At 46.9% G+C, this 26286-nt stretch overlaps 1 protein-coding gene across 1 annotated transcript in view; it reads right to left on the bottom strand.

The window, feature by feature from the left end:
- Positions 1-25412, bottom strand: part of SLIT3 (slit guidance ligand 3) — a 620113-nt gene extending 594701 nt beyond the window's left edge. Inside the window, exon 1 of the mRNA XM_029218173.1 lies at positions 24784-25412. Coding sequence (XP_029074006.1) covers positions 24784-24980 — 197 coding nt within the window. The 5' untranslated portion in view covers positions 24981-25412. The remainder of the gene's footprint in view (positions 1-24783) is intronic.
- Positions 25413-26286: the final 874 nt, after the last annotated feature.

The following is a 26286-nucleotide window of genomic DNA, read 5'->3' on the forward strand; positions in this document are numbered from 1 at the left end:
ACCGAGGGAACAAAAGGGCCTTCCAATAGCCACACCACCTGCATTCAGCCCACCACCTCCTGCCCTCAGCCTTGAAACAGAGCCCCCTTGGCCAAGGAACATGGCGACCAGCAGTCAGCCAAAGGCGGCCCCAGGAAAGGGAAGCAGGCATGCTCGATGCCCTCAACGACCCTCCTGGCCTGGCCAAGCTTTTACCCAAGGCTTGATTTCCAATCCCTGCACCCTCATCCTAGAGTCAGAGATGCCCACTGTGCACCACTCAATAAGGAATGTCTGGCCTCACCCTTCTCTACATGTGCACCCACAAGCAGGTACATGCATAGCCCTCTGTAATGACCCAGAGAAAACCATGCAGCCAAGTGCTCTAGGTCAGGGTTCCCAACGTTGGCTGCATATTAGTATCACCTGGGGGAGCGTTACAAGTCTTGCTTCCCAGGCCACGCTTCAGAGCAATGAAATCAGAATCTCTAGGGGTAGGTATCAGGCATACATGTTATTTTAAAGCACCCCAAATTCCAGTGTGCAGCTAGGGTTAAGAATCATTGCTGTAGGTGAACTGAAAGCCCTGGGAAATTCCATCCACCAACCTATGCTTTGAGGCTGAGCTCCCAAGCTGGAACTTGCTCAAGGTAGCAGGCAGACCCTCAGGCTATTGGCCACAAAGCCACAGAGACTGGTGATATTCATTCAACAAACATTACTAAGCACCAACAATATACTAGGCCCTCTTCTAGGGATCTAGAGATTCTTTCAAGAGGTATACTCCCAGAGTTCAATTGGCTTGCTATTTGGGTCTTAATGAGGTTGGTCTCTGAAATACCAACCAACCAGCCAACGTTTATTTACCAAACACCCGGTGTGTGCAAGGTTCTGCGAAAGGTGCTAAAAAGTATAAGGTGAAATTCCTGATCCCTGGGCGTTTAAATCCTAAATGGCAAAGCCTAAGAATTTGCACCTTTAGAAATAAAAACACAACATGGTATAAAAGGAAAAATGAAAGTGCGATTGAACAATTCAAAATAACAAATACATACCAAGCAGCGACTCTGTGCCAGGCACTGTGTAATGCTAGAGGAAAAACAAAGACAGGATCCCTGTCCTGAAAGAATCTGGACTAGAGCAGTGGTTCCCAAAGTGGGGTCCCCCAGCTGGGGGCATCGGCATTACCTGGGGACTTGTTAGAAATGCACATGCTTGGGCTTCATCCCAACCTACTGAATCAGAAGCTCTGGGGGCGAGGCCCGTCAATCTGTGTCTTAACAAGCCCTCCAGGTGATTCTGATGCCTGTTCAACTGGAAGACTAATTAATGCTATAGGAGTAGGAAAAGGAAAGACATCTTTTTGGGTCTAGAGTTGATGAGGGCCTTGAAGGATTTGAATCCTGGCTCTGACATAATCTGGGAACCTTAAGCAACCGCTTTAACCTCCTTAGGGCCTTTGTTTCATCAACTGTGAAGCAGTAATAGGCAGCAAGTGGTAACAAGGTCTACCATATAGAGTTGTATGAAGATGACATTGGACAGTGTGTGAAAGTCACCAGGACGGTGCCTGGGGCCTAGTAAGTACTCAATAAAGGATCTCCAGCACTAGCAGTCGTGATACAAAGGAGCTGGTCAGCAAAATGAATGCTGACGGAATAAATGAAAGAATGAACTGATTAATGCATGATTGATGGGGACTGAGTTTGGCAAGCTTGGAAAAGCAACAAAGAACGGGGACTCCATTCAATGCGCAAATGGGGAGATGTTCAAGATAGGACAAGGGCTTCTGAGACTGAGTGGTCAGAACACAGGGCAGACCTTGAGACCAGCATCTCCCTGGCTCACCCTCCAAAGTGACCCCAAGGAAGGCTTTTGTGCCCCAGCAGCTTGCGTGTTGCTTATGCACTTGGGCTCTGGAGTCAGATGTCTGGGTTCAAATACTTACCGGTTGAGTGGTCTTGGGTGAGTCATTTAACCTCAGTAAACCTCAGTTTTGTCTTCTAAAAATGGGTATAATAATAGTACCAACATTACAGAGTTGGGGTGAGAATGGAACATGATAATGCGTATAAAGCAGCTTGGTGCTTTAAATACAGCGATTGACCTCTAAACATTAGCTCTTTGTATTATGGCATACAGCTGGGTGCTGTCGTGACCTCTGCTACATTATGGCTGCCTGGGATTTGTCAAGCAGAGCAGCAGCTGTACGCTCTAGTGCGAGATCCAAATGACACAACATGGCTGTAGGTTTCCTCATAAGAGCAATAACTGCCAAGGAGTGGGCAGCTGCCTACTTGCAGGTGGTGTGCAGGTGCTTCTCATGTACAGGTGCTGTACACATGAGCCCTGGGTCATAGGTATCACTGTGCCCATTTTGCAGATGAGGAAACTGAAGTTTAGTGACTTATCAAAGTTATACGACCATCAAGTATCAAAGCCTGGATTCAATTTAGCCCTAATTCCAAACCCCATGGACTTTGTATTACCACGAAATCATCCCCAGGTTTCCCCCTGAGGCTGCCTAAAGACCTTGCCAAATGGGATTCGCCCAGTGGCAGTGCCAGAGGGCTAGGCTCTTTCATGGTGCCACTGTGTCACACAACACATCAGAAGGGGATAGGGTTCAGAACTCTGAGTCTGGAAGAGGGAAGTCATAGGCGGGCTGAGGACAGGATATGGTGGACCCTGCAGGACATCAGGCTCTTGGATTCTAAGACTGCTCCCTGTTTGCTAATAACGATTGTTTGTATACTGTATGTCTGTGTATCTGTGTGTGTTGGTGGGGGGGAGGGGTGTTAGAGGGGAGGGGAGGCAAAGACTTTCCTTCCCAATCCAAAAATGGTTACCTAAGCCTGAACACAAGGGAGAACAACTGACCGCAACACACAATTCACATCAGCTTTTAGAAACCATTTCCTTCTAAAAGAAGCATTCCAGCCTATGAAACAACACAGGAAGACGAATCCCTTTTATCTCCTCCCAGGTTTATTTCCTTAAATGTCAAATTATGGCCTTCTTTCTTCTTCCCCCAGATACCAGCTGTGACTCCGCTAACAGTCAAGGGGATCCTTAGACCCACAAAGGCTCTTCCTGAGGATTCAAACTGTGCCATGAACGAATGGAGAGAAGTATGGTTGGCCTCCTGTCGTCCCTTGAGGGCTTCTAGTAAAGATTCCTGGAGTCCAATACCAGCTTCATCCTCTTATCCCCTTTGGTCCAAAGAGCTGCCTGGATGCTCTCAACCAGAACAAAGAGGACACAGCCTGGTTGGGATTCTGAATTTTTATAACAATTACTAACAATTCACGCTCCCTCAAACCTTACATTTACCTGCAATGGGCCATGTTACCTTCAGCTGACCCCACCCACCAAAAATACCACTGAATTTTCATATGTATCATCTTGGTGTTCCACAGTTGCCATGGCAGTAAAATTTACACTCAACAGCCTCACTGCCATTTCCGACTACAAATGGAATTAGTCTGTTCCCAGTTTGGTTCAGCAAAAAAAGAAATATGCATCTACTATATGCCAGGCCCTATGCGAGGCATAATGCCCCGGGTGCTGAGGGGAATAAGAAAGGGATTTCTATAAGATGTTACTCCTTTACAAAGCAGACTTTTTCTTTCTCTTGTGATGAGATTATTTTCATTAAATTGCAGTAAAATATATATAAAATTTACCATTTTAACCATTGTTAAGTACACAGTTCAGTGGCATTAAGTACATTTACAATGTTGCACAACCATCATCACCATTATTTCCAATTTTTTTCGTCCACCCAAACAGACACTCTGTACCCATTAAGCACTAACTCCCTATTCTCCACTCCCACTAGCCTCTACTAACCTCTAATCTACTTTCTGTCTCTATAAATTTGCCTATTCCGGACATTTCACATAAGTGGAATCACATGGTATTTGCCCTTTCGTGTCTGACTTATTTTGCTTAACACAATGTTTTCAAGGCTCATCCTGGTCGTAGCATGTATCAGAACTCCATTCCTTTTTAAGGCTGAATAACATTCCATTGTACATACATATCTCATCTGTTGATGGACACTTGGGTTATTTCCACCTTTTGGCTATTGTGAATAATGCTGCAATACTGACATACAAGTACCTGTTTGAGTCCCTGCTTTCACTTCTTTTTGAGTACAAACTTCCTCCAAAGTAAGTGGAATTGCTAGATCCTACGGCAGCTCTGTGCTTAACTTTTTGAGGAATCGCCATACTGCTTTACACAGAGGGTGCACCATTTTACATTGCCTTCTCATTTCTCCACATCCTTGCCAATACTGAATTTCTGAGTTCTTGGTTTTTGTTTTATTGTTTCGATTATAACCATCATAGTAGGTTGTTTTTTGTAAGAGAAAACTGGCGAGATAAGAAATGGTTTGTTCACCGGAACAGCACAGGCGCACATGGGTGCACTCAGCACAGCTTTGTTGAATGAATGAGTGAATGAATGAATGGGCTCTCCTGGTAATAGTACTGTGTTACTCCCTTGAACCTGTACAACTCTTCCTTTGATGGAATTTGGAACTGGCACAAGGAAGTCCAGCTCCACAAAGGAGACCCAGGCAGCAACTGAGACCACAAGTATCTCAGAGCTTTAATTCAGGGACCATCAGCACCATCTTTCTGCAATTGTTTTCCACGTCTAGGAATCAGTAAAACCTGCTGCTTTAGAATCAGGGGAGCCCACTTGGTGGAAACTCAAAAGTAAGAAGACTCTAAGCTATAGAGCGGGGTGGTTAAGAAACCAAAGCTATGGGTCAGACTGGCCTGAATTATGGCTCTACCACTGGCACATGTGTCAACATGGCAAACTATCCTCTGTGCCTCAATTCAGACCTAATCCTATTCTTGTAAGGATTAAATGAAACAATAAGAAACACTTTGCACAGTGCCTGATGCAACGTGAGGTCTCAATCAAAGTCAGCTTTTATTATTACTATGAAGCTCCAGTATCAGTGCACAGACCCAAACAACCCCACCCCCTCAGGTACTTCCTCTGATCCCCAAGACCCCTGGGGAAACAGAAGGGGCTCCCTCCAGGATGAGGGCAGACTTAGTCTCCTAATGATTCTCCAGACTGACTGGAAGGACTGCTGATACCCATCCAGAGGCACTGCCAGGATTAAAGATGAGGAATTCAGCCTTGTTTCTTCTCTGCTTGGGCCACCAATCCCTCCAAGCTCATTTTGGCAAGGGGTTTCGGGAGAGAGCAGGGCCATCACCACAGCTCTCCTGCAAAAACCTAGAACCTTAGGAGGTCAGAAGGAACTTTCATTGTATTGGACTGGAGTTGGGTAGAGTTTCCAAAGAGAAGGTTGACTGACAAGCCGAAAATTCAGGAAGAACAGCAAGGGGGGCTGTCCCATGAGGACCTGAGAGCCAACACAGAAGGAATGAGCTATGAGACCGGGCAGGGCGGTATTTCATGCTGGCAGCCCCTTAATTCTTATGTGCGTGGAAGGCAACAGCGTTCGGCCTGGCCTGACAGGAAGCTTTGTACTTGACTGAAGCATGCTGAAAATATCAAAGTCCTGTGGAATAAAAGTACAGCTCCTGGGCCCAATACTTCACCTATAACCTGAAAGTTTTATTGCATATGAAGACCCTCAAGCTAAAAGCCAAGCCACTGGGGGTGGAAGGAGTACTAAAGAGCAGGACCCTACAGGTGTGTGGGGAGCCACGGCTGTAACCAGGTAATAACAATGGATCTTACTTACTGAGCACTACGCTAGATGCTTTCCACACACATTGTCTGACTGACACGGTATAGCAGCACCACTTGTGAGGGAGGTTAGCCCCATTTTGTGGAGGAGGAGACTGAGGTTCAGAGTTAGGAACCTGCTGAGGAAGGTGAGAGAAGAAGAAATTTCTGTGACTGGTTTGGCACATATTAGGATGAACTCTGTGAGATAACCACTTTCAACCTTTCCTACCAGCAAAAATGACAATTCCATAGGGTTCAACCTAATAGAATGTGTTTTATATATAAATTATTTATACAGTAATTACTTTAGCACATAATTTAATTAATTTATTATATGAGTTATATCATACATAAATGTCCTATATTATTTACTGGTTATATAATGGTATCTATACATCACATCATATGCATAAGAGGCAGAGTGCTTAATGGTTGAGAACGTGGATTCCTGACTCGGACTACACCGGAAACTTGGCTCTACCACTTACTAGCTTTGGGATGTCAAATAAATAATGTATCCTCTCAGTGCCTTTGTTCTTCATCTACACCATGAGCTAATAATAGTACCAGCTCCACAGGACTCTTGTAAAAAAGTAAGAGAACACAGGCCACGCGCTAGAACGGTGCCTGGCACACAGTACTGACGAGCAGTCATTGTGCCTGCTTTTGTTCACCGGTGCCTTGCTACAGCCCTTGGCAATAGTCAATGCTACCTTGATTTCACAGAGACTTGTGCGGGTTTACACATCCTGCAAGAACGCATGAGCAATTCAAACGCAGGTCTTTCTGAGTCCCAAGCCCTGCTGTTCTTTCTAAGCTGTCGGCTTCTCCTGGTAGTCTCTCTGAGCCTTCATTTGCCATTTGGTGAAAGGAGAGGTTGGGTCAGCTGATGTTATGGTTCTTCCCAGCATCCTTGTATATCAAAGCAACAGCAGCAAAGACAAACAAACAAACAAACCAACCACGATCAAATGTTTTCAGTTCCACTGAATGCAGTCTCCTTAGCCACGTGGCTAGAAGCTTTCTGTATTTAGGGTTCCAATTTTTTTTCCTTTTCTGCTATTTCTTTCCAGAGTCCTCAGTACATTTCCTAATTAATCACTCCCACTTAATTTCCTAAAGCAATCACATCCTCCCCACAGGCAAGCAGCCTCGTCTCAGGCAGAAGCACACACACCAGCTGGTCCCACAGCTACGTGGGAGTGTGTGAGCAGCTTTTGGACACAGACCAAAGAGTGGCACAGACGCAGGAAAAACGCAGCTTGAGAGCTACACTCAGAGGACACTCTTCCCGTCCCAGTGACATGTGGGTTTCCTGGTGATCAAAAGGACACTGAGATTTGGTTCTCCAAGGAAACCCCAAGATGCAGAAGATCCGGCTGGAGCATCCCAGGATGCAGAGAGACTCTACCGGTGGCTACTTTGTGATTCCAGGCAGGGCAATGCTGGCGAGATAGGAAGGCTTAGATTCCGCTCTCAGCTTTTCTGCTTATTTGTTGTATGAATTTGGACAAGAGCTTTCCTTTGGTTGAGCCTCAGTTTTCCCACCTTTAAAATGAGAACGGTAATATATGCCACACAGTGTGGGGTAGTGTAAGGAAAGAGCCACAAATGCGACAGCCTAGAGGAGCCTGGAAGCTGATATCAATGAGGGAAGTTGGGCTGAGCCAAAGAAAAATAACATGATGCCAAATGGCAGCTGACACACAGTCTCAGGGTTGGAGTCACAACAGGGAGTGGTGGGGACTGCGGTGAAATGGAGACATGCCTCATCTAAACACTAGTCAACCACTGCCACAGAGCCAAGCTGAACCCCAGTTGCCAAAATTTCCAATTTTTTAAAAAAGAAGACAGAAACGGATTTTTATATGAATTCACGAATCTTAAAATGTTGGCAAGAAATTGACACTAAAAAAAGCAAAAAACAGAAAAACACCAATATGTGAGTCAATACCATGTGAGCCAAGCACAACACTTTGGAGGGTAGTTTTGGCCCACTGGCCACTGGTTTGCAAATTATCTCCATGTAAGTATTAATTGAGACAATGTAATAATATATCAAGCACTTAGCTATGCACATAACACATAATAAACACTCGATAAATGGTAGCTGTGGTTATTACTATTATTATTGCAGTTAACTTCTCTGTAACTCAGAACCCCCATCTGTGACAATGGACATAAGGCTCATGGACGTCTGAGAAAATCCCTGAGGGTACTACAGAGGTTAACCATTGTGCATACATATTGATGCTGCTTTATTAATTGAAACGCACTTCGTTGAGATTAGGTAGGACAGTGGTTCTCAACCAGAGGTGATTCTGTTCCCCAGGGGACATCTGGCGATGTCTGGAGACGTTTTTTTGGTTGTCAGACTAGGGAAGGGTGCTACTGGAATCTAGTGGGTAGGGGTCAGGGATGCTGCTAAATATTGTAAAATGAGTAGGACAGCCCACAACGACAATAAAACAGCCCGCTGAAAATGTCAATAGTACTGAGGTAGAAAAACCCTGTGTAGACGGAAGTTTCCCTTTGCATCTCTCCTTTGTAGAAAAGACTTTATTAAGACAGAGGTGTGGATAGGTTCCTACATGGCAAGATACAGGAAAGGCTACGGGGTACAGGGAAAGAGGGACGGCAGTTGGGAGAACAAGCAGATATACAGATAATTATCTCCTCTAAGAGTCTCAAAGCCCTGCTTTCACTCTGCTTCCTACAGAACTTTTTCATCATTGTCTTAAGAACTGTCACGTCAACATATTTCCTTAAAAGATACTGCTGAAGCTGCACCAATTGGAAAGTAGGATCTGGGGAAACTGAGAACTTGAGAGAGAAGCTGCTTGAGGCAAGGTCACTCAGCAGGTTGCAGGGCAGACCTGGGAGAGAATCCTCTTGGGTCCTGGTCCAGGTCCCTCGGGAAGACATCACTCCATTTTGCTGTTGTCATAGTAATTATAAATCAATTCTGTCTACCCATTAAAGCAGTTATTCCATAGAATGTTCTCACAAAGCATTGTTGAACTCGCCCTAGCTATTTTATGGATGTAAAAGTAATCACATTTTTGTATATTCTATAATTCCAGCTACATTTACAATCGGCCTTCACCTCAAATGGTAAAAATAATCTGGGTTATATTACACCGTGGTTGTCATGCATTGCTATGACTACTCCAAACAAAGAAAACTGTGCTAGAAGCAAAAGCAAGCAATTCTAGTTCACCTTAAGAGGGGAAGGGAAAGGAGAGTGACTTTTATCAATTCCTACATAATGCTAAGTGTTTTATATAACTTATTTAATATTCTCTATAATTGGGAACTTTTCTTTAGATCAGTTTTCTCACACACTGCTGCACATCAGAAATATCTGGGAGCTTTACAAAATCACAACATCTGGGAAGCACCTCAAAATCATTAAATCAGAATCACTGGGGATGGGACCCAAGCATCAGTAATTTTTAAATCTCCCCAGGTGATTCCAACGTGCAACCAAGTTTGAGAATCAGGATTTCAGGACTCATTATCATTATTTTACAATGATGCTGACATCCTAAGAGCAAAGTGAACCTGCCTAAGGGCACCCAGCTGGTGAATGGTAAAACTGTGATTCAGACCGGGGTCTGCCTTTCTCCAAATGCCAGGCATAATCTTTCTCATTATGCCACTTTCTCCCAGAAGTTTGCTATCTGTGGCTTTCTCAGTTAGAGTTATTTGGTTGTAAGTTTGTGAACTTGAGCAAACGGGAATTCACTAGATAGGCGATCAGGGTCTTCTGGATTCAATGGGTATCTTAAAAACAGGTCTGGGAAAAAGGAAAGCAGGCACGTCTCGTCCCTGCACAAGTGCTTAGATGATCTGGCAAGCCATCATGTCCAGTCTCTTTGTCTCTCTGGTTCAGATTCCAGTTCCAGGGAGGAAGCACCAGACAGACCTGACTTGGGTCATGAGCTCATCCCTTGACTAGGAGAAGGCAAGGTCCCTGATTACAAATCCACCAGACTGTATCCTGTGAGTGCAAAAGACAATATTCCTCTAGGAAGCAAGACTGAATCCTGGGCAGCCACAACACAACACGTCTACTATGACGGAGGGAATGGAGGGACTTATGCAAGTAAGCAAGAAGACATAAGACAGTCTCACAGGTACACTATGAACTTCAAGGAGAACTCAGCAAAAACCCGGAAGCCTCTGTAATCAAAATCAATGAAACAGATAGGGTCATTCAGAAGAAAGTTGCCATCGGAAAAGTGGCCACGAATGGCCTCAAAATCATTTGCAAAATATTGTGAGTTTGTGCATTTTTCTAAGAACACGGTCAATTTATTTTATCAGATTATCTAGACTTTTTTTTTTAAAGGATTTTAGGAGATCTTAGGGAAGAAAAGGAGAAGCTCTTAACAGAGCTCGGGTCCCAGAAACTACCTGGAAAAATGAGACCTGGTGTCCTGGCCTGGCACCACACAGACAAGGCTGGTAGAGCTTTGCCAACTTTGAGCCAGGAAAACAACACTTTTCAAAAAAAAGCAAAAACAAAAACAGACACAGGTAAGAGTTAGCATGTTTGCCTGTAGTTACACAGCAGTAAGGAAGAGGACAGTCCCAAAGGAAAAAAGAAATCAAGGAAGCCGAGGGCGCTCTGGGGTCAAAAGCGAACAGGGGCCATTACAGTTCAATTGCAGATGTGTTCAAACAGAGCACTCTCCCAAGCTGGCTCCTTGACAAAGGGCCAGTTCTCTATCCTGTGAGGCTTTCTTCCCCGATCTAGGTATCTACAGACCCTAGTATGCAGGGACTTGAAAAATGAGGCTACTGTGCAATTAAATATATAATTACAATTAAATATTTAATTGTTCAATGCATAAATTCATGGATGAATCAATATACAAACAAGAGAACTATAATTGTTAACTGTGGTTACTCAGTATACAGGTACTATGTATTAAGTCCCTACTAAGAATCAGGGACTGAGCTAGTAGTTTTAGATGACACATTACTTAACCTCACAATAACCCTAAAAGGTACTTACTATTATACTACACCCACTTTATAGACGAGGCTCCTAGGACTCCAAACAATGAAAGGGCTGGTCTGTTGACACATGACAGTAAGCGATGGGATCTGAAACCAGATCTGTCAGCTTGAGCATCTGTGTGCTTGCCGCGGCTCCAGGATGCCTCACAATGTTCATGAGCATCAACTATGTGTTGGGCATTTTGCTAATTCTTACAACAATCCTTGAAATAGGTATTACTGTCTCCGTTTTTTTTAGATGAGGAAACTGAGTCTAGAAAGACAAGTAACTTGCCAAAGGGCACATTTTGAATACAGAGTTTTTAAATCCAAATCTCTCTGGCTTTGAAGCTCAGGGACTTTCCAGCAAACCTCCTGCCTATCTAATTCAATTTGATTTTTTTAAATGTGTTGACTTAGTTTTATTTTCACAAGCATTGTACAAAGCCCACAGAGAAACATAGCTCCTGCCCTCAAGAAGCTTTTAATCTAGTTAGGAGATTAGTTACACAGTATAGAAAATAACGATGATAATTACATGGCTGTAGAGATTTTTAGACATGGCCACAAATTCTTTGGGACTTCTTCCTTGGAGAAGTGGTTCCTACACGTTAACCTGGGCTAGCTTGTGTTGCTTAGAGCAACAGAATACAGCAGAAGGAATACTATGTTACTTCTAAGACCAGTTCATAAAAAGCCAGGCGACTTCTGGGTTGTGTACTGACACAAGCATTCTTAGAGCTCTGAGCCTCCATGTAAGATGTTAGGTCACTCTAAGGCTGCCATGCTTCAAGGAAGCTCAAGCCACATAGAGAGGTCACGTGTGGGCACTCTGGTCAACACCCACAATGGAGCCCAGCCTTCGAGTCAAACCACCTGGGTGCCAGACATATGAGTGAACAGTGATTCTAGGAGCCACCCATTCAAGTCTCCCCCAGTCATTCCCATTCTCTAGATGATGCCTCATACATCAGGGAGCAGACACAAGCCACCCTACTGAACCATGTCTTAAACCCTGACCCAAAGCATCATGGAGCATAATAAAATGGCCATTGCTTTACAACACTAAGTTCTGGGGTGGTTTGTTAATCAGTAATAGGTAATCAGAATAATGGCTTTTTGAGTGGATATTTAATGCCAGGCACTGTCCTCTAAGCTTGACATGTATCACCTCGTTTGATCCTCCAGCAGCCCAAGGAAGCAGGTGATTGCTAAAGAACATGCCCAGGATTGCTTTAGCTAGAGATGGCATTCAAGCCCAGATCACACTAATTCCAGCATCAATACTGTAAACTGCTCTGCTACAGAGGAAGGGAAATTCTGTCTTTGCACAAAGTCTACAAAGCCCAAATCCAATCAGTCTTAAGAAACATGCTATTTTTGAAACTAAACATCTTTTTCTTTCTTAATTTCAGAAGGCTTACTGTGGAACTGAGCTAATTATTTGAGCCTTAATCAAGGACCAGCCACTCCCTGAAGCAGCTGTCCTGGCCTCTCTACTGCCTCCAGAAAGTCCCTTGGGTTGGTTGGATATTGGCTCCAGTCTAAACCCCAAATCCCAGCCCCTAGAAGTAAAGATGCATAGGGCTAACATGATCCTTGGAGATCGTCCAGTCTACTCCCTTCATCCCCTTATAAGACGAGGAAACTGAGGTCCAGAGAGATCAAGTGACTTGTCCAAGGTCACACGGTATGTCAGAGGTACAGCCAGGTCTCCAAATTCCCAGGCAAACATTCTTTCTACTACACCATGCTGCTAAAAATTCCCCAGAGCTGCCTCCCTCGGCCCTCCTCTTGACAAAGCCGTTTTCCCCGCCACACGCCCACACAACTACACACAGTCACATTTGGCAAGAGGTGCCCTCAGCCCCACTCTGCTCATGAAATGCTGTTTTGCAATGGGGCCTCTTTGTTCGTTAGCAACACAAAGAAAACTGTAGTGCAGTCTTCTCAGAAGGAGATGTTTCTTGTTTTAAAGACGGAAAGAGAGCTTCCTGGCTGAATATGGCTCGAATCAGCATGCAGCTCCAGTCGGGAAAGAACCCAGAGGAGATTTAGGTCTTTGCAAAATTTCTAGAACACACGAAGAGGGCACATGGCAGGAAGAAGCTTATGGGAAATGTTTCAGAAAGTATTAAAAGGTACGCCTAAACAGAGTAAACAGAGCAGATTGGTTACCATCTTGTGGTATGAAGTAATTAGAAGGGGGGGGCGGCCCTAGAGTCGTTAAAAACTCCCATGAAGCGCCTGGCCTTCCCATTTTGGATTTCTGCTCTAGTCCTGTTTCCCAGCTGTCTTTTTGATCAGGGATTTTCCCTTTCTAGACCGTAATCAAGCTACCTTGGTGTCTGGAGCCCTCAGGATAGGCTCTGAAATCCCAAGTCACCCATTTGGTGCCTCTCCTTTGGTTCCACATTATTCCTTATTGTTTGTACTAGATTTGGTCCCTCGTCCATCTCCCTAGTTTCCCCGATTGGCAGAGGCCTCCTACGGCTCTGAGTGATTGTTATCGAGGCCCAAATGCTGTGATGAAGGATGAAATGAAGGCAGGACAAACTTCTCATGAGGGCAGCTCACGCCACAAAGCTGAGGTCCCCACCGATCACAGCTCCAAGACATGTCTCTGTCCAGGTGGGTTGAGAGCAGTGGGGAGTGGGTAGACCAGATGATCTCCAGAGATACTTCAAAAGTCTGAAACCCTCTCCGCTAGGGGAGGAAATGAGAGAGGGAGGGACAGAACCGAGTTCCATGGCAGAAATTCAGGACTTGTAAGCTGGCAGCAGATGGAAAGAAAAGTGCCAACTTCTAGCAGGAGGAGATGTAGTGCATGCATTTCTTAGGGCTACTGCAAGCCCCAGGTCCTCCCTTCCGGAGGATCGGGGAAGGCCACCCAGGAGCCACCCTCCTACACCCATGCACAGCACACATCTCCAGGCACAAGACGAGATCTCCAAAAAGAAACTGGGCCAAATGAAAGTTCTCAGACCCCTCCCCTCAAAGTGATAGGTCTTCCCTATCACCTTCCCCACGCCTAGGCAAATCTGCCCAAACAGCCAATTTCCATCCAAAGCCCCCCTCCCTCATTTTCCCCTGGGAAATCTCCTACCTGCTTTGTTAAACCTAAGAGAGAAGAATGAGTGAGTGTGCACCACAGGGAAACAATGGCCAGTGGCCTGGTTACAGCTGGACTAGCCCAGGAGGGGCAGCTGGCCTCCCAAAGGAGGCCCTGTATCTCTTCATGGCCTCAAATACTGCTGCGCTGTGCGTCAGTGTTTATGAAATGCTTCTCAGATAAGGTCAGCGTTCGACGCAGAGTTAGGACTCTAATAAAATGCAGAACTTGTGCTGTTTGCCAGCCAGCTGCGGAGGCATACTGGAATTCTTTCTCGGATACAATTGTTCTCAGATTAATATTTTCCCCATGAGTTTTTTTTTTTATTCTACTTGTACTTCTTTTTTTTTTTTTATGATGTGTGAGGTTTTCTACATATTTATACCCACTAAAAGGGATGAGTGGGGCTTGCTTTCATCAGTGGTTCCTGAGGGCTTGGTGTCCCATCCTTCATTTCCCCCAACACCCCATAAATGTCCTCTCTGAACCTAGCGTGGTGGCCTTCGCCTTGTCAGTCACTTGGTGGGAAAGGATAGCCCAGATTGATTTCCACATTATTTTGAGCTGTTCCAGTGATGAGGACATTTCACTTGCCTTAGTCATCATTGTAGGCACTCAACAAATAGCTCCTTTAAATGACTGCATCCTTCACAGAGCCCCTTATTTGGTTCTACTTTCTTTTTTTTTTTTTTTTAATAAATTTATTTTACTTTTGGCTGCGTTGGGTCTTCGTTGCTGCGTGCGGGCTTTCTCTAGTTGCAGCTAGCGGGGGCTACTCTTCGTTGTGGTGTGTGGGCTTCTCACTGCAGCGGCTTCTCTCGTCGCGGAGCATGGGCTCTAGGCACGCGGGCTTCAGTAGTGTGGCACGCGGGCTCAGTAGTTGTGGCTCGCGGGCTTAGTTGCTCCGCGGCACGTGGGATCTTCCTGGACCAGGGCTCGAACCCGTGTCCCCTGCACTGGCAGGCAGATTCTTAACCACTGCGCCACCAGGGAAGCCCCTGGTTCTACATTCTTGGAAACTGCCACTTATTAATTACTAAGGCAAAAAGTCCTCTCAACTCCACCCACTTGGATTGCCGACATTGGTGTGAGGCTATGTGTGCATTTGTAAAAGATGCATCTTGATAAATGAAAAGGAAAACCCCAATAAAAGTTCAAAAACATGGGTGACCCTGAGCAAGGCCTTTGAGTCCGCTGAGTTTCCTCACCTGTAAATATAGGATTCTAAGATGAACCCTGATCATCTTTCAGATGCAGGATTTAGATATTGTGGGTGGAATCAGTAAGGTATTCCCACGGCACTAGATTTAGGAGACATTTGCAGACATCTGATCTCAGTGAAACCTTGCATCAGATCTGTGAGAGAAGTGTTATTCCCACCATTCTAAAGGTTACAGATGAGATGATTAAGACTCAGAAAGATACTCCTATAAATTTCTGCAGTTAAAAAAAAATGGATGGAAACCAGGATTCCACCTAGGTCTTTTTCCTCATTAAAGGTTATATCACACCATACTCTCCACTGGTTTCCCATTCAGACCCCTTCGAAACCCAATGTATAAAACACTTTCTACCTATGTTCTAGAGCTTGGCAGAGATGCAGAGGAGAAAAAGAATATCAGGAAAGTGCTAGATGGTCCAGAAACTTTTGTAACACATTTCTGAGCAGGACAGTTCTCCAATGAAATCATCATTGCTGAGCTTTTCAATCACAGAAGAATCTGCTCTATTCTCTGCTTGGGCTGCAGGGAGTTTAAGAGCATGTTGTATGTAATTCATCATTCACAGAGTCCAGCCCCAGAGGACCTCTACACACCACCCTGGGCATCATAAAAGGCTTCAGATGGCCATGAAGATGAAGTCTGAAGTTGTTTTCCGGACACAGCCATGGATTGGGAGTCTCCGGTCTCCAATGAAGATCCTACGAAAATCCAATCTCAGGGATTGAAGCTTAGATGGTCAAAGTCCAAATTCAGTACTAGGCAATGGAGAGCTACACAGAGGGCAGGATCGGGCAAGAAGCCAATCTGGAAGGGTCAAGGCAGGGGCCAGGAGCCGCTCAGGCTCCAGGAGAGATACACAAGATGCACAAGTCCATGGTCAAGCCCATAAGCCTCAGATTAGAAGAGGACCATGGACACACTATGCAGACAGACCCGAGCCAGGGTCTACACTAATTGAGGGCAGGGGAGCAAAGAGTGGGTATGCTAGGTAGCAGACAGTAACTAGGCAGGCTGAAAAACTCAAGAGGGAGTCAAGGTGGGTGGTTAAATGTGCTGGCAGACTTTCAGGAATGACAACGCACACTGCTGCCAAAGTGCAGAATGAATCAGGGGTCAGGAACTCAGACTGGCATTTCGGACAAGAGAAGAGAAGTATGAGCCCACACAAGTAGTGATAAGACCGTGAAAAGTGAGGTCACATTTAGTCCAGCCAGGATGCATCTTATACGCATCCTGCACCAGCAGGACCCGATCTCAGGGTGGCAGGAGTCCAGAGATCATGGCGGAAAGAAGGCAAGTTGTACAACTAACTGAAAAGGAAGGCGATCCCTGGCAAAAGCTAGGCAGATACTCGTGGGGGAATATATTGGTCAAGAAGGCTCATCAGAGCTGTTCCTGGAGAGTTTATCCCCTCAAATCCAAATCAAAAAAATCATAATAATTAGCCACATAACTATGGTGATATTCTTCCTAAGACTGGATTCAGCCCTAAACTCCCCTGTTAGATAAAACTGCCTTAAGCGCAGCTCCTGTCATTTTAAATGGGGCTCAGGCCCTCTTAGGTTCCATGCGACCGTGACTTCTGCGAATCTAAACCACGTTCCCACTTCTACCCATGGGAACCCTATTCACCCTCAAGCTCCAATTCGAATGTCACCTACTTCCCCAAGCTGGACAGGATGGCTCCTTTGCCAGGTGTCCAGAACATAGCCTTGGCACCCCTCTCGGGATGCCTTACATCAAACAGGTTCTCCAGGATTCGACTGGATATCATTGTTGTTTTCTTTTTCTTCTGGCTGTTCTCTGAGAATTGCGTTTAGGAGACAGGTAAGGGCGGCTGACTTAACCTGGGGGAGGAATGACATGACCAGTGGTTGGAGCGCAGACCAGAGACCAGCCTGCCTGGATAAACCCTGGCTCCACTTCTCCCACCTGAGGAAGTTACTTCACCTCTCTGACTTTGTTTCCTTATCTGTAAAATGGGGACACAATGAGTTCCTGTCTCACATGATCGTCCGAAGATTGAGGCCATGCATATAAAGGGTGAGAAAAGCGCCAGGCGCAAAGAAGGGCTCCATAAATGGGAGCTGTCATGGTGGTGGCGATTGTTGTTGTTATTATTTACAAAGATGTTGGGAGTGCCTCAGCCCTCTCTGCTTCATCCTCCATCACATTCATTCCAAGCACTACTCAAGCAAATGAGCCCTGTGCCAGTGGGTGCCCCGGATGGTAAAGGAAATCACTTTGAGAAACTCAGGCTTCTCAGCTGAGCCATGCTGCTGAAAGAAGGGCCCAATTTCTCAGGCTCAAATATTTTACAGGAGAGAGAATAACACACATGTACCCATCAACACACACACACACACACACACCCCACATCCCATGCTGACGGGGCTTCTGGCACCAGCCTGACAGAACAAGGATGAAGCAAACGTCATGAAGGAAAAGGCTACAAGAAACCAAGAGTTTCGAGAAAATGCAACAAACAGGGGAATTAAACATTAATAGGAAATCATTCCAGAGAAAATACGAACAGAACCCCAGGGAAAGAAGATGCTACAGGCTAACAAGACCTCAACATTTTTATCTACCCCAGCAGGAAAGAACAGGACAATGTATTTTTGTAATCCACACCCCAGACCACAGAAAGACTTGGAAAAAAGCAGAGAGAACTCTTGTTGATTATACTGACAACCTGGATAAAGATCTGTAGGGCAAGCTCACTAAAACTGCAGAGGAAATGAGGAGAGGAGTGGTTATTATGCTAGAAGGGAAAATCAAAATAGAAATGTTCCTGAAAAGCTGATGAAATGAAACTATTTGCCAAAATTTAATTAGGATAAATGCAAAGTGTTGCACTTAGACACCAAAAGGTCAAGTGCACAAATCTGGGATGGGGGGGAAAATAGGATCAACGGCAGGGAGGGTTGGGGAGACACTGGGGAAGCAGTGAACAGCTGGGTCAAAATGAGCCAACGCAGGGGCGGTGGCTGTGCAAAGTGAAGAGGTCCCTTTAGCATGCACTGATAGAAGGTAAGATAACAAGAGAGTGGAAGGTCTCATCCCAACTAATAAACGGCAAAGAGAATTGGAATCTATTTAGAGGAACATAACTAGGAATAGGGAGAGTGCCTGTCTCAAAGTCTAACACGCACAGAATAGTTGAGGTGATTATAAAAGTTTATGGAGAAAAGGGAAGACTTGGGTAAGTGGGTGGTGAGAAATGCAAGAGCAATAAGACGTTTGAAATCCTATCATTTGGGAAAAGGATTCTGCTTGCTCTATGTAATAACAAGTAATGGGAGATAAGTTCAACCCCCAAACAAAGAAAAATTTCTTCTTAGAACTGCTTTTAAAAATAGAATAAATTGCCCTAGGAAGCACTGAGTGTCTCACCACTAAATGTAATCAAACCAAGGAGAATGACCACTTTCTCCAAAGTCGTGCTGGTGGAAGATCAACCTGTACATGGTTGGAACTTGGACAAGAGGACCCCCTTCAACCTTGAAAATCCATATTTTTCCAAATCAGGTTTTATCTTGAGCATGTTATGGAAGGAAGACTACAGTCAGCAAGAATTATGGTAATCAAAATGATAGGAATATTTATGGAGGATGCACTGTGATTCAGGTAGTCTATATACTCACAGCATCCTATGAAGGCGTATTATTATTATTCCCATTTTATAAATGAGGAAACTGAGGTCACCCAGCTAGTTAAATGGTAAATTGAGGATTTTTAATCACACACTCGTGACAATGTTTCCCAGGGAACGGCTGTATCAAACATGGTGCTAGCAACAGACCAACGGAGACCACAGAGAGTGGGAAGGAGAGCATAGCCTTTGGCAGACCAGCACCAGCAAAATACCAATCTAGGTCTCCAAGCAGAGGATTCTTATTATGAGCTCTTCCCACCTGAGTAAGATGGATTTAAATTTAAGGCTGGAGAATCATGAACAATGGAGAGCCTTGAAAACGCAACACCAGAAACCACAGCAGGGCACCCTCTGATCTACTGTATCCAGAATGAGTGGTGGTTCAGAAAACCTCTCAGGAAAAACCATACCTTGTTATTTTTTTGTGTTTGTTGTTTTGTTTTTCCAGCAGTTCTAAAAAGGGTTAAGACCACCTTACATAATGAGGGTGGAGCATGCTAGTAAATACAGCTGTTTCAAGTAAAAGCAGTAACAGAGGCAGACACGGGAAGTCAGTAAAAGGAGGTATTTAGGGAAAGACGGAAGGAATGAGCATTGAAAAAAAAGAAGTCAGGGCCAAAAATTCCCCATGAAAATCTGACCCCCCAAAATAAATCAATAAAATGCATTCCTTATTTAAATATACCACAAAGCACCATGCCCATGGAAAAGATATAAACCACTTCAACCATAATCCCCGTTTTATGGAACAGAGGCCAACCTGGGCTTAGCTGGGGAGGAGAGGGAGGGAACCAGGCACAGGGAGTCTGGGCAGAGCCTACGTGCAGGCGAGGAACTTGCCTCGACAGGCACACTTCAAGTGGCCATCTCCAAACTTCCAGCTGGATGGGGCCCGAGATGAAGAAATGGAAGTAACAGCTGTGGTCACTATCATTAAGAGTTCGTGGAGGCCTATGTGCCAGGTACTGTGTTAAGCACTTCCTGTGCATTATTTCATGTAATCGCCCCCCAGAGGACCATTTACTCTTCGCCCTTTACAAGTAAGGAATGGTAGGTGGAAAAGCAACGGACTTGGCGTTGTGCTGAGTGCATCACATGGATTGCCTCGGGCCACATTCACAGCATTTCCGCAGGGCCAGTGGGATTACCATCCCCCTATTATAGGCATGGAAATGTGGTACAAAGGGATTAAACAGACAGCAGCCCAGAGGAGCGGAGTGACCCGCCCCAGGTGCAACAGCAAAGATGTAACAGAGCCAGAATTTAAACCAGAGCTGTCTTATCTCCAGAGCCCAGGCCTGAACCAGAAGGCATGGGGCTCTGAAACCTTCTTGCACGTCCCACTCAGTGCAAAAGATCCCACCGCTCTCGGACCCACTGTTCTCACTTTCCAGGGGAGGAAGCACTCAGTGACAACAAACAGAACTGGGGAGAAACAAAATAACAATCAAAGTGGCAAAAATGCCAAAATAAACATGGCTCAGCTCATGGCAATAGCAAAACTTAATAGTGAACCTACAAATACTTCGATTAATACAAGCAGAGCAGCAATCAAAGACCACAGGGAGTGCAGGATAATGCTGATGAGCTCCTGATTAGAAAGTCCTATGGCTTAGGTGTTCAGGATTTCTAGCTCTTTTCATGGGCATGTGCACAGTAGGAGTTTTGCAAGGTTGCTAAGCAACGTCTGGCAACCAGACTCCAGAGTGGATCACTCATTATGAGTCCTTGGTAACTCTAGTAAGGCAGTCATTTTAGTTCATGAAAGACAAATTTTAGAAACCCTTAATAACTCATATAATAGGTTGCTAATAAGTGGCCCTTAGCCATACATAAAAATGCAGATCTATAACTGCCCAGCTTTCACTTGTAAGAACTAAAGACTCGTACTTTTGAGATTCATCATTAATTTATTCAACACATACTTGTTGAAAACGTACTATGTGCCAGGAGCTGTTCTGTGCTATGGGGAAGAGGCCCCTGACAGTTCACCAGTGAACTACAGACTATACACCAAAAAACCACAGACTATACTAGAATTCTACTTTTAGGAAAATGAGGCCCAGAGAGGTAAAGCAATCTGTTCAGTGTTGCACAGCACACTGGAGGCGGATATGTTCAGCTGCTCACGTCCAGGCCAGTAGGCTCGGCAGGAGAACACTGCTTCCCGGAAAGGCCACGTCCCCATGGTTGGTCAAGAGAGGCCCCATGATCCACCAGCTTGCCCCCGGTCCGCTGAGCTAGCCCCGAGGGCTGGCAGTACCAGGATGCAGGGCTTGGCTGTTGAGCATCTTGGAAAGTCTCCCACTTGACCTCAGGACCTCTGTGGTCAAGTAAGGGAAAGCCTATGACACGGTGTTGGTTTTTATTGGACCCAACCACCGGCGAAGCTTGCCGTCATCTGGAGTGATGGAGAAAATTAAGTTACCACATTCTCACGTTTCAGCCTTTAGCCCGTATTCCTTCGCAAACAGGAAATGTTTATTTAAATACAGCAGTCTCCAGCATGTTCCAGAGCCAAGTGAAAAACCAAAGATGTCCACTCTTGCCCCGCTCCACTGTTCAGGCCACCACCTCGCTGCGGGTGAGAAGTAGGCCTCTGCCTGCCTTTAGGCAGGACGAGGCAAAGGGGCCCTGCGTGAGAGTTCATTTTCATCTGTCTCCTCTTTTTCCAGGCCGAGATTGTGGTTGGAGAAGAATTACATCTGTGGGCTCCTTTTGTACTCAGAAGGGTAAACGCAACATCTGTTTACTCTGTGCTCCATGGTAAATGTTTTGTTTCAGGCACCACCATTCACTTCCTCTCCCCTTGTCCTCTATCTTTGCTCCACGGATAATAAATTACACTGAATTCTCCTCTGCGTTTATTTAGCTTTCTTGTGGGTGTCACCTCCCCATTGAGGGGGAAAAAAAAAATGTCGGTAGTTTATAAACAACAGAGAGTTTCTCTGTGTGATGTGCTGACATTATGGAGAATATGCTACAACACAGACCCCTAGCTCTGATACCAGCTTAATTATGAACAATTTAACAGGCCCCATTCCAGGCCTGAAGCAAAGTCCAAATGGTGACCACATTATCCCATTATCCTCATGGACGTTTGCTTTAATGGCGTGCCATGGGTGGACAAGGCCTCACAAGTCAACACTACCAGAGCAACAAACCCTCCCTCCCCACACACACACACTGCTTCATAAAAGCCTCTTTGGGAGACAGAACAGCAGGAACAGAGAAGGGAGAAAATGTTTCCCCTTTGTTATAAAACACAACATGAACATTTGAGATCAGAAAATGGATCTTAGGAAGATCCCGAGCAACTGACGGCAGTGCTGACAAAACTTAGCCACATGAAAAAAATGAGCCCTGAGAAGTTTAAAGGCTCACTAAAGGAAAGTTCCTTCTTCCGTCGTTTGCTTACATTCTTTAAGTTGGATTGCTGGTTTTCTTCTGTATATGCCATGATTTTATACACAGTTACTGGAATGCAGTGGACGCTCAAGTCATGTTTGTTGAATGAATGAAGGGAGGAATGAATGAAAAATTCCTCACTAAAGAAATCCTTAGCATAGCTCAGAAATGCCACCGCCCCACAAGAGTTTGCAAAATTGTAATGTTACAGGTGAGTTGACTGAGACAGGGTGTGGGGTGACGAAGGAGTATTGGGACTCTTGGGAGGCTGCACCTAATCCCTGCAGTAACTCTGACCCAGCCTGCTTGTAAAGGCTGCCCCCTCTCCTGGGGAGGGAAGAGACTAGAATGAGAAGCCAGCCGCATCACCCCAACGCACCCCAACCAAAAAGACGTCAGTGACCAGAACAAAGGCAGAGGAGACTCAGATATTCCAAAGCACCTCCTACTTCGCCAATGCCTGCCGGTGGCCATGGCAGCAGGGGGCCCATGGGAACGCCCAGGACTCTACCCAGTCTCTTCAATTATAGAGCAGATGGGCAGCCCCCAGCTGCCTGGGTCTCCTGGGAGAGGTAGCACGGTGGCATGCTGGCTGCAATGCTGTGCCTGCAGCTTTTGAAGACCTCCTACGTGCTAGAAGGAGAGGGGCCCACTCTCCTCGGTGTCTCAAACATGCAACATGATTTTGAGTATCAAAGAGAAGTGGACTCAAGACCCCAAAAGGAGAGCTAATGTCAAGGCAAGTCAAATGTGTGCAGGGTGTATCTGGAGCAGCAGCAACTGGTGCCTATTTTAAGACCCCAGCCCACAGAGAACCCTCCCAAGACCGTCTACTTATAGATCTTGGCCCAAGCTGAACCTTGTTCCAAGGATGTCCAACCGCGTGGTAGGGGGTATGGACTTAGGAGCCAGACGTGCTCGAGTTCAGACACTTAACTAGCTACTACATGACCTTGAACAAATGACAAAAAGGCTTAACTGTAAAGTGGAATAATAAGCATTACCTTTGTAACTAATGATCATTGTAGAGATTCAGTAAGATAATACATGTAAACAAACTGAGGCACAGAAAGCATTCATTAAACATTAGCTACAGTTATTATTTCACTAACTCATGTGGCTGGCCCTGGTGTTGAGGAGGGAGAGGAATTTAGCTTATAAGTTACAGGTTTCCAAAAATACCACTAAAACAAGATTTTCACTGGCATGGTAGAATATAATGTCTGAGTTAAGCTGTAGAAACCTGGATTCTGCCCTTTTATTGCCATCCCCTTGCTGTGTGACCTTAGGCAAGTCATTTCACATTTCCGAGCCTCGTTTTCTACACATATTCATGAAGGTTCAGCTCCAACCCTCAAGGATTGTTTGGTTCAACTCCACAGAATAATCACGGCAGTTGAAAAAAATGTCTTGAGCCAAAGGAAAGCTCCAGGAAAAAGGCAGTTCTACTGAGTCTCCGCTCAGGGACACATAAAAAGTAAGCGGAAGAGAAGCGGAGTGACAGGAGGTGATTAACAGGAATAACACACTCTAGGACAACACATCTTAGTCTCTGGCCCACTCTCCTCCAGACTAAAGTCAAGAAGGCAGAATCTTGAAAACCCATGCACCTACTCTAAGACATGTGCAGAAGGGGGCAGCGGGAGAGCAAGGCATGCAGAAATCTACCAGCTAGAGCAAACCCTCACCCACTTCTGGGCTGTGTTCCCAGTCCAGTTCCAACACCCTCTACCATTTCTCCCTCCTTCCCCACTCCCCAACTGCAGGCTAGGAAGAGCCCACCCCAGAGTCCAAGTTTTGAAATTGGTCCGAGGATCAAAATGATAAATGTTTCCAAAACGTTGACATATGAAAAGTAAATATTTGGTTGCACAATTGGGGTTAAAACGAGGGTCAATCCACCCCACTCTCCAAGCGCCTCTCCTCTTGCTGCCAAGCCCAGGATCCGAGGCTGAGTGCGGTTTGTAAGATTATAGCGCTGGGTCTCATTTAAAGGGCTGTCAGCATTTCCATTCTCCGGCCCATTTGGGGAGGCATTTATAACCGAGCCATAAAAAATTCACCGGGGCTGCAACTTGGCATCTCCGAGGCCGCGCTCCAGGCAGGGCGGGTTTTGCAAGCACCCACTCTGAATTGGTTCGGTTCCTCAGAAGTTAGACCTTCAGACACACTCTCAACTTTCCTCGCAAGGGCAGCCAGAGAGCGGCTGGCCCATTCTGATCTCCAAGCCGGTCACAGTTTCTCAGGCCCTCTCTCCTGTCTCCGTGCCCTGACGCCCCATCACCCTTCAGCTTTCTCCTTCGCCCCCTCTTAATGAGCGCGGACCCCTTACCCTCGCCCTACGACCTCCCTGTCTGCAGTGTCATCTCTCCTCTCCTCCTGCCAGCATTCTCCTTGGACGCTGTCAGCTGGCCCTGCGTCTGGCACTCTCATCCCTGGAGAGACACTGCTCTTTGCTCATCACTGGGGTCCTCGAGACCTCTCTCCCCAGACCTGCCCAAAGCCACAGACCCCCAACTCAGAGAGTGAAGGGTCCGATGCAGGAGAGGGTGAAGGCAGAGAATGCAACTAGCGCGGCCAAGGAGAAGGAAGGATCTGGCGCCGGGGGGCCCCTCTGTGGGACCCAGGTGGGTGGCCCGGGTGAGGCAGGGCGGGGCGGGGGTACTCACAGGCGCTCGGCGTTGCGGGGGATGCCCCGGGGAACCGCCCGGAGGCCCAGCCCGTGGCAGTCCACGCTGGCGGCGGAGCAGGTACACTTGGTGGGGCAGGCGGCAGCGGGGGGGCCGCTCAGAACACTCGCCAGCGCGAAGGCCAGCACCAGGCGGGCGCGCACCGCGGCGCCTTCCTCCGTCCGCCCGGGGGCCATAGTGTGCAGGGGCCCGCGCCCGGAGGAGGTTGCCTCGGCGGGGCAAGACGCGTGGAGCCCACGGAGGTGCGCTGGGAGCACGGGCGGCCTGGGGAGCGGGCGGCTGAGTTGGCGCGGAGGAGGAGCGAGCTCGGCGCTCAGGCGCACGGGGCGCGGGCGGAGCGGGGCGCGCCGGGCGGCGGCGGCGGCGGCAGCAGCAGCTCCATCGGCGGGGCCGGCGCTGCCCCGCTGCGCATCGCTCGGAGTGCCCAGGTGCCGAGCGCCCCCTGGCCCCGCTGGCCCGCGGCCCGGGGCGCGGGCCGGGTTGGGGACCTGGGGCGAGCTCAGTGAGGCAGGGCGCCCCGGGAGGTTCGGCTTGGGGCTGGGCTCGGGAGCGCGGCGGCGGTGGCGGCGGCTGAGGCACGGGGCGACCGGGTGAGCTGGCCGGCGCTCGCTCTCTCCATTCACTGAGCCGGGCAGACACCGGAGACGTGGGGCCCACCCCTCCCGCCCCCCAAAAACGCCAGCTCCGCCTCCCATTGGCTGCGCCGCGCGTCATGTCGACTAAGTTGGGAACTTTGCTGGAGCAACCGAGAGCTCGAAGGGAGGAGGCAGCGGAGGAGGGAGCTCGGCCAGCAGGGCCCCAGAATTGAGGCTTACTCACTCCGAGGAGCCAAGGACTGATCAGGCTGGTGTCCCTGAGCTGGGCATGCTACTCAATATTCTTTCCTTCTGTCCCAACACCGTCCCGCAAGGGGGCATTTGAGTACCCCGACCTTATAGATAAAAACTCAAAGTTCAGAGAAGTGAAGTGACTTGCCTGGTCACAGCCACGAGGGACCCCAAACCGCAGCCCTCTCATTCACCCATGTTTCACTTCACAGCCCATCAAAGCCCATCAAGCTACCTCATCTACAAAGATCCTACCTCATCTTGGCCAAGATCCACTTCTTCCCGAAGGACCTACTCTATTGACATTACTGCACTCCGCGTTCACAAATGTCACAGAAAGTGGTCATCTGAGTGGTTCAGGTCGCTGCTGGTAAACCCTACCCGTAGGCCTGTCCTTCTTTGCCCAACCCCAATGCCTGCTGTGCTGTAAAAGTAGGGATGGCAGGGCCTTGGACCCCTGGATTGACAATGCTGTGTTCCTAGTCCTTGAGCTTCTGCCTCCTGACCAGGTGACTCTGGGTCAGTCGTGTCACCCCTGGGCTTTGATTTCCTCAAAACAAGGAGGCCACAGCCCTGTCTGGGCCCACCTCACTGGGCTGTTCGGAGCATCAAAGAAGAGAAAGTGTTTTTTTCAAAGAGTCATTTGCATGCAAGG

Source organism: Monodon monoceros, unplaced genomic scaffold (assembly GCF_005190385.1).
Source record: "Monodon monoceros isolate NGI ecotype Baffin Bay Population unplaced genomic scaffold, NGI_Narwhal_1 Super_Scaffold_12, whole genome shotgun sequence".
Lineage (NCBI taxonomy): Eukaryota > Metazoa > Chordata > Mammalia > Artiodactyla > Monodontidae > Monodon > Monodon monoceros.